The sequence below is a fragment of the Schistocerca gregaria genome, chromosome 6, assembly GCF_023897955.1.
Source record: "Schistocerca gregaria isolate iqSchGreg1 chromosome 6, iqSchGreg1.2, whole genome shotgun sequence".
Lineage (NCBI taxonomy): Eukaryota > Metazoa > Arthropoda > Insecta > Orthoptera > Acrididae > Schistocerca > Schistocerca gregaria.
In genome coordinates this window covers 446,716,492-446,730,600 of record NC_064925.1, presented here as the reverse complement: position 1 = coordinate 446,730,600, position 14,109 = coordinate 446,716,492, and the positions used below count along the sequence as shown (strand labels likewise).

Sequence of the window (14,109 nt, the reverse complement as noted above, 5' to 3'; positions counted from 1 at the left end):
CTAAACATCCATAGGGCCACTGCTTCTGATGTGATAGTGAAGCGCAAATGTGAAGGGACACGTACAGCACAAAAGTGTACAAGCTGATGTTGTCTGTTGACTGACAGGGACCACGGACAGTTGAAGAGGGTCATAATATGTAATAGGCAGGCATCTATCCAGATTATCACACAGGAATTCCAAACTACATCAGGATCCACTGCAAATACTATGACAGTTAGGCGGGAGGTGAGAAAACATGGATTTCATGGTCAAGCGACTGCTCTTAAGCCACACATCATGCCGGTAAATGCCAAACGGTGCCTAGCTTTGTGTAAGGAGCGTAAACATTGGACGATTGAACAGTGGAAAAACATTGTGTGGAGCGACGAATCACGGTACACAATGTGGCGATCTGATGGGAGGGTGTGGGTATGGCGAATGCCCGATGAACGTCATCTGGCAGCATGTGTAGTGCCAACAGTAAAATTCTGAGACAGTGGTGTTATGGAGTGGTTGTGTTTATCATGGAGGGGGCTTGCACACCTTGTTGTTTTGCATGGTACTATCACAGCACAGGCCTACATTGATGTTTTAAGCACCTTCCTGCTTCCCACTGTTGAAGAGCAATTCGGGGATGGTGACTGCATCTTTCAACATGATCGAGCACCTGTTCATAATGCATGACCTGTTGTGGAGTGGTTACATGACAGTAACATCCCTGTAATGGACTCACCTGCACAGATTCCAGACCAGAATCCTATAGAACACCTTTGGGATGTTTTGGTACGCCGACTTCATGCCAGGCCTCATCGACCGACATTGATACCTCCCCTCAGTGCAACATTCCATGAAGAATGGGCTCCCATTCCCCAAGAAACCTTCCAGCACCTGACTGAACGTATGCCTGTGATAGGGGAAACTGTTGTCATACTGAATTTCAGCATAACCAATGGAGGGTGCCACAAACTTTTAAGTAATTTTTAGCCAATTGTCCACCTACGTTTGATCATATAGTGTATGTCTTGTTATGAAAAATTGTGTGCAAATGAGCTTTCTTGGTGTAAAATCGATTTATTATCTTTTATTACATGTGCCAGTTTAAATGAAAATAAATAAAGAATAAATATTCAGAAATAGTGTCTTTACTGACTTGTAATGACCCTGTGGACCTATTCATCTACAAATCAGATGACGCTGATGTGCTGTCTCATCAAAAAGAAGTGTGAATTTACCTTTATTCTACAAATTATTTATCAAATTTTGATTGAGTCTCTTTCTCACCAAGTTTTGATGGACTAAAGGAGCACCAAAGAACTTTAGAAGTGTGCTATGCTGTTGTTACAGGCTAATTTCAGCCTCCAGTTAAGAGTGTTTACTTATAGCAATCATATTTCATGATACCCTTGTAGTTTGTTTTCTAGAAAAGTGTTTTTGAAGAATATAGATTTTAGCACTATCTGTTTGCACAGACTTATTAGTCTTTTTCTATTTGTGTTGGTTCTTTTATGTGCAGAAAATTTTCCTACTATGGCTGAGTGTTGACGTTCTTTTGTCAGTTTGTACGTTAAAGTCTTCTAGCAGGATTACTGTGTTTTCCTATGTAATGAGATCTAGAAGGTTTGATAGATTTTGCCAAAAATTTTCTGTCTGCTCATTCTGAGTTCTGTTTTTCTCTTTTGTTGGTGCATGGGTATTTAAAATAGTGAAAACTTTGTTTGATAATTTACATGTTAGTACAGAAACCTTTCATTAACTGATTTAAACTCTATTATTGAGTTTAATGTGTTTTGTTTGCAATGAAACCTGTTCCAAATTGAGGTACAGTGTTCATAATTCTCTTCCCTGGTTTTCCCTTAAATATCCCAAATCCTCCTCAATGAAAGGGATGACCATCAGTAAATCTTGTTTCTTACAGTGCATTTTTTGGTTTAAGAACGTTTATTATAGTTTAAAGTTTTTAAGAGTGAATTTATATTAAAGCGGGTAGGTAATTTATTTTGCTGTGGTTGATTTTTTGGGCTTCAGAATGCTCTGACTTATCCTGTGCAGTCTTGTGCATGTTCCAAGAATCCAAATGCCTAGTTTTCATTTCCTTGGAAATGGGAGACTGGTTACTTACTAGGGTAAAATCTGATACAAAGTGCATGTCCACCGTTGACTGCTAGTTGAGATAGAGAGACAAGTTCCCTAAAGACAATTCTAGTGATTGTTAGCTCAGAGGAAAATTTTTACAGCCATACCTCTGGTGAACAGATGTTGTTGCTTCTTGCAAGTCACACACACTGTGGATTTTTTTTTCTTTGAGTTGCTTCTTCCACTAGTTCTGCTGTACCAAGACCCATTCTTTCTGACCTCACTACCATTGAAGTCCTCATTGTTATCCTGTCTTGGATCACTCAGAGGGTACTATCACATGGGCCAGGTGAACCCTGTTATTAAGAGGTGGTTGCTCCTCCCCTTCCTCCTCCTCACTTTAATAAGCCAGCCTTGGGCTTGGGCTTGGGATCAGCATATCAGAGTTCTGCAAGGCCACTAATATACTAGATGTCGGGCTTGGTAGTCTGTATTAAAGGATGTACTTGGAAATGGAAAGGTGTAAAATCAAATCCTGGTCACCCCATGAAATATTTCAACAAAAATGATAGAGCTGCTAGATAAGTCAACAATGCAGAACTGCAAAACCCTGGGGTTATGGATACAACATCAAAACTAAGGCTCAGTCATCACTGAGTAGAAATCTGGGTTGCCAAGACTGAAAAAAACCCGATAAGTGCAATCAAATGTGAATGTAATGCTCACTGTGTTCTTTGGTTTTCATGTCATAGTGCACTACAAGTTCTTTACAGGAGGTCAAAAGATCCGCAATGAAGAAGGGGGGGGGGGGGGGGGGGAATTTAGATTCCAACGAGGCAATTAGAGACAATGCTCAAGTTTGAATTTTTTAAGGAAATTCGTCATTCCCTTTTCAAAGAAACCACCCCAGCACTTGCCTTAAGTGATTTAGGGTGCTCAAGGAAAACATAAATCTGGACCGCCATCCTGGAATCTGAACCGTTGTCCTCCCAAATGAGAGTCCAATGTGCCAATCACTGCACCAACTCCTTTGTGGAGGTCAACACCATTTCCATAAATAAAATTGAACAAATTTGTGGAAAATAATTCATGGCTTTTGTACCAAAATAATGTTCCTGCTGACACTCTACTTGTTCACCGACACTTTGACCCTAAGCAATGCTCTAATGATACCACAGCCTCCATATTTGACAGACATGGCACCAAGTAACTTTTTTTGTTGCCGAAAAGAAACTATTACGGGACTGTCATTTTACAGGCACAGGTCAGTTTAAAACCTCATTGCTGAGAGAGAGAGCTATTCCAAGAACAAGTTCTGAAAGTGTTTTGGGGACTGGAAAAAGCAATGTCATAACTCACAATATCTAATGGGGACTTATGTAGGGATAACATTGATATAGTCAAATAAAAAATATTCTTTCCAAAAACAAATATTCACTTTATTTTTTGAATGCCTACTGTACAGTAAGATGTGTAACACAGATGGAAAACAGGCAAGAAGGAAGTCAAGAGACTACTATAAAGATTGTAACACAGTACTCTGTGTTGGTGTTTGCTTGTATGCATGTAAAACACTTAAAAGTGTTCTTAGATTTTTTGGGTCTATGACATCATAACCAACCTATGCAGGAGCTATAAAAATATGAAATTTTAACATAATTTTCACTTGTTTCTGTGCATGAGTATTTTTAGAATTTTAAATACAATGATACTAAACAATATAGGACTCATTACTTTGAGCTTCTTTTGTTTGTGTGTTCTTTTTTTCATTTCCATATAAAAATCTCACAATAAGACATGTATTTTTTTAATAATAAAAAAGTAATAAAATAAGTTATAAAATAATTATAATATTATCTCACAGCAAGCTACACTTCTGCAGATGCCTCATTACTATCAGTAGATATGGCTTCCCTGTTCTCATATGTCCAGAAATCATTCAAATCTATCAGGATGCTTACTACTGTATCACCTTGACCACTGCAGAAAGGAAAAAGAAAAATATAATTTACTACTTTAGAATATTATCAGCAAAAAAAGATTAGCAAAGTTTGTTTATACGTCACGTAGATTACGAGTGGTAAATGCGTGAACTCAATGCAATAAGTATATGATCAAGAGGGGAAATACAGTAATTTGTAAGCTTCAGTAGTTTGGTCTTTGAAAATAAACAGCACTCTTACGATACATGTCATTGCTTTAGAGAGAGATCAAATCAGGCGATCAACTGTATTAAATGGTTTGCAGAAGTCATAATTTATAGGATGAGTAACAGAGTTACAAGGTCCATACACTCTATAAACTCTGAATCTTTGTTATAGAATAGGTGCTTGGTTTACAAAATGAAGTAGTAAACTTAGATTCAAAAGATGTTCTAATACACTACTGGAGGGAAGTAAATGTAATTTCCACAAACAAAACTTGGTGAGTTGACACATTTTATGTTACATTAGTATATTTTGCATTTTTGACTTGAACATAAAAGATAAAAGACTGCAATATATATAAAATATATATAAAATAGAAAGAAACTTCCACATGGGAAAAATGTATATTAAAAATATATTAAAAAGAAAAGATTCCAAGACTTAACAAGCGGGAAAGCGCCAGTAGACAGGCACAATAAAATGACACACAAACACACACACAAAATTTCTAGCTTTCACAACCAACGATTGCTTCTTCAGGAAAGAGGGAAGGAGAGGGAAAGAGGGAAGGAGAGGGAAAGAAGAAAGGATGTGGGTTTTAAGGGAGAGGGTAAGGAGTCATTCCAATCCCGGGAGCGGAAAGACTTACCTTAGGGGAAAAAAAAGGATAGGTATATACTCGCGCGCACACACACACACACACACACACACACACACACACACACACACACACACATATCCATCCATACATATACAGACACAAGCAGACACATTTAAAGGCAAAGAGTTTGGGCAGAGATGTCAGTCGAGGCGGAAGTGCAGAGGCAAAGATGATGTTGAATTACAGGTGAGGTATGAGTGGCGGCAACTTGAAATTAGCGGAGATTGAGGCCTGGTGGATAACGACAAGAGAGGATAGATTGAAGGGCAAGTTCCCATCTCCGTAGTTCGGATAGGTTGGTGTTGGTGGGAAGTATCCAGATAACCCGGACGGTGTAACACTGTGCCAAGATGTGCTGGCCGTGCACCAAGGCATGTTTAGCCACAGGGTGATCCTCATTACCAACAAACACTGTCTGCCTGTGTCCATTCATGCGAATGGACAGTTTGTTGCTGGTCATTCCCACATAGAAAGCGTCACAGTGCAGGCAGGTCAGTTGGTAAATCACGTGGGTGCTTTCACACGTGGCTCTCCCTTTGATCGTGTACACCTTCCGGGTTACAGGACTGGAGTAGGTGGTGGTGGGAGGGTGCATAGGACAGGTTTTACACCGGGGGCGGTTACAAGGGTAGGAGCAAGAGGATAGGGAAGGCGGTTTGGGGATTTCATAGGGATGAACCAAGAGGTTACGAAGGTTAGGTGGACGGCGGAAAGACACTCTTGGTGGAGTGGGGAGGATTTCATGAAGGATGGATCTCATTTCGGGGCAGGATTTTAGGAAGTCGTATCCCTGCTGGAGAGCCACATTCAGAGTCTGATCCAGTCCCGGAAAGTATCCTGTCACAAGTGGGGCACTTTTAGGGTTCTTCTGTGAGAGGTTCTGGGTTTGAGGGGATGAGGAAGTGGCTGTGGTTATTTGCTTCTGTACCAGGTCGGGAGGGTAGTTGCAGGATGCGAAAGCTGTTTTCAGGTTGTTGGTGTAATGGTTCAGGGATTCAGCACTGGAGCAGTTTCGTTTGCCACGAAGGCCTAGGCTGTAGGGAAGGGACCGTTTGACATGGAATGGGTGGCAGCTGTCATAATGGAGGTACTGTTGCTTGTTGGTGGGTTTGATGTGGACGGATGTGTGAAGCTGGCCATTGGACAGATGGAGGTCAACATCAAGGAAAGTGGCATGGGATTTGGAGTAGGACCAGGTGAATCTGATGGAACCAAAGGAGTTGAGATTGGAGAGGAAATTCTGGAGTTGTTCTTCACTGTGAGTCCAGATCATGAAGATGTCATCAATAAATCTGTACCAAACTTTGGGTTGGCAGGCTTGGGTAACCAAGAAGGCTTCCTCTAAGCGACCCATAAATAGGTTGGCATACGAGGGGGCAATCCTGGTACCCATGGCTGTTCCCTTTCATTGTTGGTATGTCTGGCCTTCAAAAGTGAAGAAGTTGTGGGTCAGGATGAAGCTGGCTAAGGTTATGAGGAAAGAGGTTTTAGGTAGGGTGGCAGGTGATCGGCGTGAAAGGAAGTGCTCCATTGCAGCGAGGCGAACCCCAAAAGTGCCCCACTTGTGAAAGGATACTTCCCGGGACTGGATCAGACTCTGAATGTGGCTCTCCAGCAGGGATACGACTTCCTAAAATCCTGCCCCGAAATGAGATCCATCCTTCATGAAATCCTCCCCACTCCACCAAGAGTGTCTTTGTCCACCTAACCTTCGTAACCTCTTAGTTCATCCCCATGAAATCCCCAAACTACCTTCCCTACCCTCTGGCTCCTACCCTTGTAACCGCCCCCGGTGTAAAACCTGTCCTATGCGCCCTCCCACCACCACCTACTCCAGTCCTGTAACCCGGAAGGTGTACACGATCAAAGGAAGAGCCACGTGTGAAAGCACCCGCGTGATTTACCAACTGACCTGCCTACACTGTGACGCTTTCTATGTGGGAATGACCAGCAACAAATTGTCCATTCGCATGAATGGACACAGGCAGACAGTGTTTGTTGGTAATGAGGATCACCCTGTGGCTAAACATGCCTTGGTGCACGGCCAGCACATCTTGGCACAGTGTTATCTGGATACTTCCCACCAACACCAACCTATCCGAACTCCGGAGATGAGGACTTGCCCTTCAATATATCCTCTCTTCTTGCTATCCACCAGGCCTCAATCTCCGCTAATTTCAAGTTGCCGCCACTCATACCTCACCTGTCATTCAACATCATCTTTGCCCCTGCACTTCCGCCTCGACTGACATCTCTGCCCAAACTCTTTACCTTTAAATGTGTCTGCTTGTGTCTGTGTGTGTGTGTGTGTGTGTGTGTGTGTGTGTGTGTGTGTGTGTGTGTGTGCGCGCGCGCGCGAGTATACACCTATCCTTTTTTTCCTCCTAAGGTAAGTCTCTCCGCTCCCGGGATTGGAATGACTCCTTACCCTCTCCCTTGAAACCCACATCCTTTCGTCTTTCCCTCTCCTTCCCTCTTTCCTGAAGAAGCAACCGTTGGTTGCGAAAGCTAGAAATTTTGTGTGTGTGTTATTTTATTATGCCTGTCTACCGGCGCTTTCCCGCTTGGTAGGTCTTGGAACCTTTGTTTTTAATATATTTTTCCCATGTGGAAGTTTATTTCTATTTTATTTATATATATAGTCTGTACTATGAGTTTGGTGTTTATGTAGTTTCAGGACTTTTGTAAGTAGAGTGAAACATCTATTTTAAATTTTTGTAGGGTCCATACTTAGAAACCACAAAACTGAGGAAAATGCAGAATCGAGAAAAACATTAAACCCCCCAAAAATAGCAAATACATATGTAATTGGCATATGCAATTAAATATCATAATCCTCACCAACACAGAGTATAAAAATAAGTGAAGGAAATTAAGTGTACAACGCAATGTCTATACAATAATTTGTGGTAATGAATTTCATCAGATCCCAGCAAGTAAAAACTCGCCAAAAAATTGAAATTGGTATCTGGGTACAAGGTAATCAAGCTATTTTCCAACATGCTACAACCACAAATTACATGCCAAAACACGCTGCTTGAGACAAGTTTTCGAAACATGTTTCTGGCTACACATTGTGGATACCATTTGGAAACATCTTTCAAAACACAGAAACGTCCTTAAAATTCTGGAGCAGAATCAGCTCTTCAGCTGTTTTGCTGCAGCTATTATTTCTTGGTAAAAGAAAGAAAGGAAGACCAGGATTAAAGTCCCCATTGGTGAAGAAGTTTTTAGAGAGAATATAACTCAGATTGCACAAGGATGAGGAGCAATTCCATTCTGTCCTATTCACAGGAACCATATCAGCATTTTCCTAAGAAATTTAAGGAACCCAAAGAAACCCTAAATACAGATAGTAATATGGGGATTTGCGATCTCCACCTTCTGAATGAGAGTGCCAATGTTTTAACTATACCAGATTACCCTGTTCTCTTGTACTCTTTCTCTGTATATTGTTTAACTTTTCTGCAATTATTCCTATTCCTGCAAGATACCATTCTACTGCTTATGTGGTTAGCCATTAGAGAAATGGAATACACAATATATTACATGTGTAAAGGAATTCAGGTGCTTCAATAAGCTCACCTTCACAGTGGATGAAGTACTGTGGCTGTAAAAAGATTGAGCCATGACAATGTGGATGTATGTCCTCCAAAGGGGAAATTTAATTCTGGGCATAAATTTGGTTTAAAGTGATTAGAAAGGATGTGACAGAGACTGAGGGAAATGTTCAGCAGTGGACACAACTGTACATAGTGTGGGGAAGGTAGTACAGAAATGCCTAACATGAAGTGTGACCAATAATTTTTGGATACTTGTACTGATATGAAGTTTGGGAATTTGGTTTAATGATCATACAGCTGTCTGACTAACATATACTAAAACAAAAAGTGCTATATGCTACTTAAATGTTTTCCCAAACAGCAGTATCACGCCAAGAGACATGTCCAGTTATTTCTGTGCGTGTATCTCATTATAATAAGTATGTGCAAATACATAAAGCCAGGACAGAATTAAAATCAGATCATGTATTCTATGACAGAAGAAATTTAGGTGTAGGCTTTCCTGTACAGAGGAAACTCAGGCACAGCAGAAAACCATGTTGTAGGTAAAAATTGTACTCTACGGAAAGCATTTAAAAAAAATGAAGTGACAATAGGGCATTTTTGGCTGGGATACCCCACCTGGGGTTGGTCTGTTGCCTACCGCTAAGTCCTTTCATAAGATGCCATTTCGGTGACTTGAGCATTGACAATTAAAGGGGTGAGAATGATATAGTCCAAAGCCAAACTCATCTTAAAATATGTTTCTTGTGTTAGTTGAACTTCTACTCACCAGAGGAAGCTGCTGCAAAAATATTTTAACTTTCACTCACTAGGGGCAGTTCACACTTGTTGCTCTCATACAGTGAGGAAGTAGTCTTTTCGAGTGTGTGTGTCACAATTCAAAGCCACAGTAAAATGGCACTTGCAAAGAAGAGGTTATTTCCATGCGTAACCGAAAAAGAAGATTCTGAGACAGAAATGGCCAGTTCTGAAGAAGATTATTCATCCAGTGGAAGCAGTTAGTGTCCCTCTGATGAATATTCATCCGAAAATGACATGGAAAGTTGAAAATACTTTTCTAACATTTAAAAATTGAGGCTTAGGACTGTATCACTGTAAAATATTATTGAGTAATTATAACTATTATATACTTGCTAATTAAAATATGTATATGTTAATCATGAACAATTTACATTTCTCCTATTAATTACTGCATTATTGGTAATAATTTTAATATCATAAGGCTATTTGTATAATATATTAAGGTATGTTATATGTGTTAAAGTGGCTTTGGTCTTTCTCATTCGGAATACTTTGTTTGGCTTAGGATGTTGACAGACGTAAAAGGTCTCCTGGAGTATTTCCTGCTAAAGAACCTGAAGGCAGAAAAAAAGAAGAAATATGTGCAATTGGGAAAGGGAAAAATGCAAATGTCATGGAAATTCTGCCAGAGGGCACATATCTGATAAAACAGGACAAACTGCTGGTGCTAAAATGTGTAGTCCTTGAATTGGGTGATTTCAATTGCCAAAATAATTACCTTCTGAGCAATATGAAGATGAAACAAGTGCAAAGGAGGTAACTATGATTAATGAAAATATGAAATTAATTTTTTATATCATGTATTTTTATAAGTAGAATATTATTATTTTGATTAATATATTTTACCTTTTTAGGTACTCAAAGAAAAGGAATAGCACAGTTTTGCGGTGAATAGTTACTTTTTTTTTTTTTTTTTACCAGGTTAAGGTTAATGGCTGTAATATTTTGGTATGCAGAGAAGCATTTATAAGTGTGCATGGGCTTCAGAACAATAAAGGACGCCTTAAGAACTTACAAAAACAATTGTCTGATGAACACTCTACTTCTCTAAAAGACAGAAGTGGTATTTAAAGATTAATTTAATGTTTCTTCCCAGAAAAATCACAATTTTGCTCTATTCTGCTTATTTATCCAGCATTTTTCTTGAAGAATCATTTTCAAACATAAATTCACTAAATTTCTCCTATCTGTGCATTTCCCTTTAAAATTACTATTATTCATTTTGTCTCCAGGAAAAATAGGGAATCCATCAAGGAAAATTTCACCAGAAGCAGTTCAGACAGTTCAAAAATTCATAAATAATATACCTAAGTAAGCCAGTCATTACAGCCACACACAGAAAAGTAATAAAGTGTACTTCGACCATGACATGTTGATTTCTTCATCATCTCAAGAACATTGTTTGAAGTATTGTGAAGAAAATTGTGCACCGTAAGTAAAAGTTTCGAAATTTCGAGATATTTTTAACTACAATTTTTATAATGGTTTTAAATTGCCTTGTTCAGACATGTGTCATGCATGTGACGAATTTCAAATTCAAATAAAAAATGCACAATTGACCAACTCTGAAGATATGATTAGAAGATTAAAAATTGAAAGGGAGCTACATCACGCCAAAGGATGTGCCGGAAAAAATATCGTTACACAGTTTTCCAAGTTAGCTAGGGAAAATCCTGAGGAACATCTTACAATAGCCTTTTATCCACAACAATTTTTTCCAACACCCAGGCTGACATCTGTGCCTGCATTCTATAAGAGGAAGTTGTGGACGTACAATTTTGCTATTCATGATTGTGGATCTGAAGGGGGACATATGTTTGTGTGGAGTGAAGACGAAGCAAAGTGTGGATTTGATGAGATAGGAAGCTGTCCGGTAAAATTCCTAGAAATAAAGAAGTATCAAGCACACATTCTTTACATTATAAGCAATAATTGCAGAGGCCAAGGGAAAAACTGGACAACTGTTGCATTAGACAGATCACTAGTGCGTTCAGGAAAATTTATGCCGTTGAACACTGGTTTCAACAAGTTGGACACACACGATTGCCCTGTGATAGAGATTTCAGTTGAATTGAGAAGCACATTAAGAACAGACACCCCACTGTGTACACCCCTGATGATTGGATTATAGTCATTAGAGAATCATGCAAGAATAAGCCATTTTCACCCGTTAAAATGAAGCAAGCAGACTTTATAGATCTGATATCTTTGCAGATAAATATTGCAAAGAAGGACAAACATGATTATGGATCTCAGTTCTGATTCTCTGAAGTGACAGCTTTTTGCTTTGATGAACGAATGCCTCACATTTAAAAGTGAAGTATCAGTGCACTGATATTGAAGAATTCAGAACTGTAAATATCACTAGAAAAGGATGAGCACAACAGGAGCTTAATCTGTTCGAGCTATCAAGGAAATGCTTAAAACCCATTCCAATTTGCGACAAGGAACTCAAAGATGTTATGTCATTGATGCTATTTACAGCAGGTGTTTCGAATGGATACTTCAAGAGTCTGAGTGAAACAGAGGAAGAAAATGATGAAAATGACACAGAGATGACCACATAGATAATATTGTCGGGAAGGCGAGCCAAAGGTTGCGTTTCATTGGCAGGACACTTAGAAGATGCAACAAGTCCACTAAAGAGACAGCTTACACTACACTCGTTCGTCCTCTGTTAGAATATTGCTGCGCGGTGTGGGATCCTTACCAGGTGGGATTGACGGAGGATATCGAAAGGGTGCAAAAAAGGGCAGCTCGTTTTCTATTATCGCGTTGTAGGGGAGAGAGTGTGGCAGATATGATACACGAGTTGGGATGGAAGTCATTACAGCATAGACGTTTTTCGTTACGGCGAGACCTTTTTACGAAATTTCAGTCACCAACTTTCTCTTCCGAATGCGAAAATATTTTGTTGAGCCCAACCTACATAGGTAGGAATGATCATCAAAATAAAATAAGAGAAATCAGAGCTCGAACAGAAAGGTTTAGGTGTTCGTTTTTCCCGCTCGCTGTTCGGGAGTGGAATAGTAGAGAGATAGTATGATTGTGGTTCGATGAACCCTCTGTCAAGCACTTAAATGTGAATTGCAGAGTAGTCATGTAGATGTAGATGTAGATATTGGCTATATTGATTGAAATATTTTAGTCACTAACATTATAAGCTCTGTTGTACGTTGATGTCCAAATTTTTGTAAACCTTGTATTCATTTAATATGAGACAGGCGAAAGCCCAATGTTATTTCACCCAAGGGATAAAATAGTTTTTTGTTAATAATGTTTAAGTTTGTTACAATATAATGCTGCACACTGTAGAAATAACACCACTGGTCATAATGACATCAAATTACAACGGAATATTATTGGAGAAGGGAGAAAATGTATGGCACAAGCGGAAAAAAGTGTCAAAATTATCAATAAATGGTTCTGTATGTATCAGAATATGTAAATGAAAACACTTGTCATGCTTACAACCCATTGAAGTTGGTATAAACAAGTGGATACACAGATTTTCCTCTCTGCAATGTTAGCCGTGATTGTCTCAGTGCAGTATCGCACTCTCCTTGTAAAGCTGTATTACAAGAATGATGACTGTGCACACGTCAATCTGCAGAAGTTCCAGACACTGAAGTGTTTGAAAAAAGGCATTTATCCAATGACTGCTGTGGGTCTGGAGAAAATGATTTGGAAATTCGGAAAGATGGGTTCTTTTGGTGTGTAACCTGGTAGAGAGAGGAAACAAATTAATTCAACGTCAGTGGAAGCAGTGGCCACAGCAATGCAGTAGGAGATGAGTGGTGGTGTGCAAACGTGCAGTTCACGGAGAATTGCCAGAACACTGGACATACCCGTCAGCAAGGTGCTTATATCTTACGAAACATCCTCCTTTGCTATCCATTCAAAATTCCCCATGTGCAAGAGTTGCTTTCTGTTGACCTGCCAGCAAGAGAGACCTTTGCTTTACAATTTATTACTCTCAAGGAAGTGAACAATGATTGGCCATGGAAGATTTTGTGGACAGACGAAGCCCACTTCAATCTGTAAAGATATGTCAATGCAGAGAATTGTTGAATATGGGCAATGGAAAATCCACATGCAAATCACCCAGCACCACTTTATCCTGAAAAGGTCACTGCGTGGTGTAGACTTACAGCATTATTTATCATATGCCTGTATTTTTTCGAAGAGACAGGTGCTTCTGGTCCTGTTAACTAAACCGTCATTGGTAAGCACTATGAGTGTCTTTAGCACAACCAAGTCATTCCAGGTCTCCAACAGCGTGGATGTGATCATTTTTATGCAAGATGGTACACCTCCACAGATTGCAAATCCAGTTAAGCAGCTGCTGAAGTGCCATTTTGGAAATCCTAGAATTATCAGCTGCAATTCCCCTACAGCCTGGCCGTCCTTATCACATGGTTCTAATCTGTGTGACTTCTGGCTGTGGGGCTATATGAGAGATGATGTGTTCAGTGTTCCAATTGCAAACGTAGCTGCATTGAAGGCACACATTGTGCAACACATTATGAACATGACCTCGGAAACACTTCGATCAGTTGTGGAGCGTGTTGTTTTTCAGTTTCAACTCATTGCCAAAAACAGTGGACAGTCGCACAGAAATTAATAATCTGATTTGATTTTGATTGATGCTTTTTATGCGGTTTTCGCCTCAGGACAATTGAAAACCTATTTTTCCCATCCGATGTGATATGACCTTGCCGTGGTGGATGGTTTTATGTTAGTAACAGCATCACACCTGTACACCCATGCACACTGAGGAGTAGTTTGTTTAATGTGAAATGTACACCTTAGGCATTGTTGTACGATTCATTTGTCATTTGTAATTGACCACTATTAAATTATGTTGCTTACAGCACCA

The 14,109-nt window shown here is 39.6% G+C and overlaps 1 protein-coding gene across 1 annotated transcript in view; it reads right to left on the bottom strand.

Annotated features, from left to right (window-relative positions):
• Window positions 1-3,714: 3,714 nt before the first annotated feature.
• The window catches only part of LOC126278494 (serine/threonine-protein phosphatase 2A regulatory subunit B'' subunit gamma-like), a 61,696-nt gene continuing 51,301 nt past the window's right edge, over window positions 3,715-14,109 (bottom strand). The window contains exon 10 of the mRNA XM_049978653.1: window positions 3,715-4,035. Coding sequence (XP_049834610.1) covers window positions 3,924-4,035 — 112 coding nt within the window. The 3' untranslated portion in view covers window positions 3,715-3,923. The remainder of the gene's footprint in view (window positions 4,036-14,109) is intronic.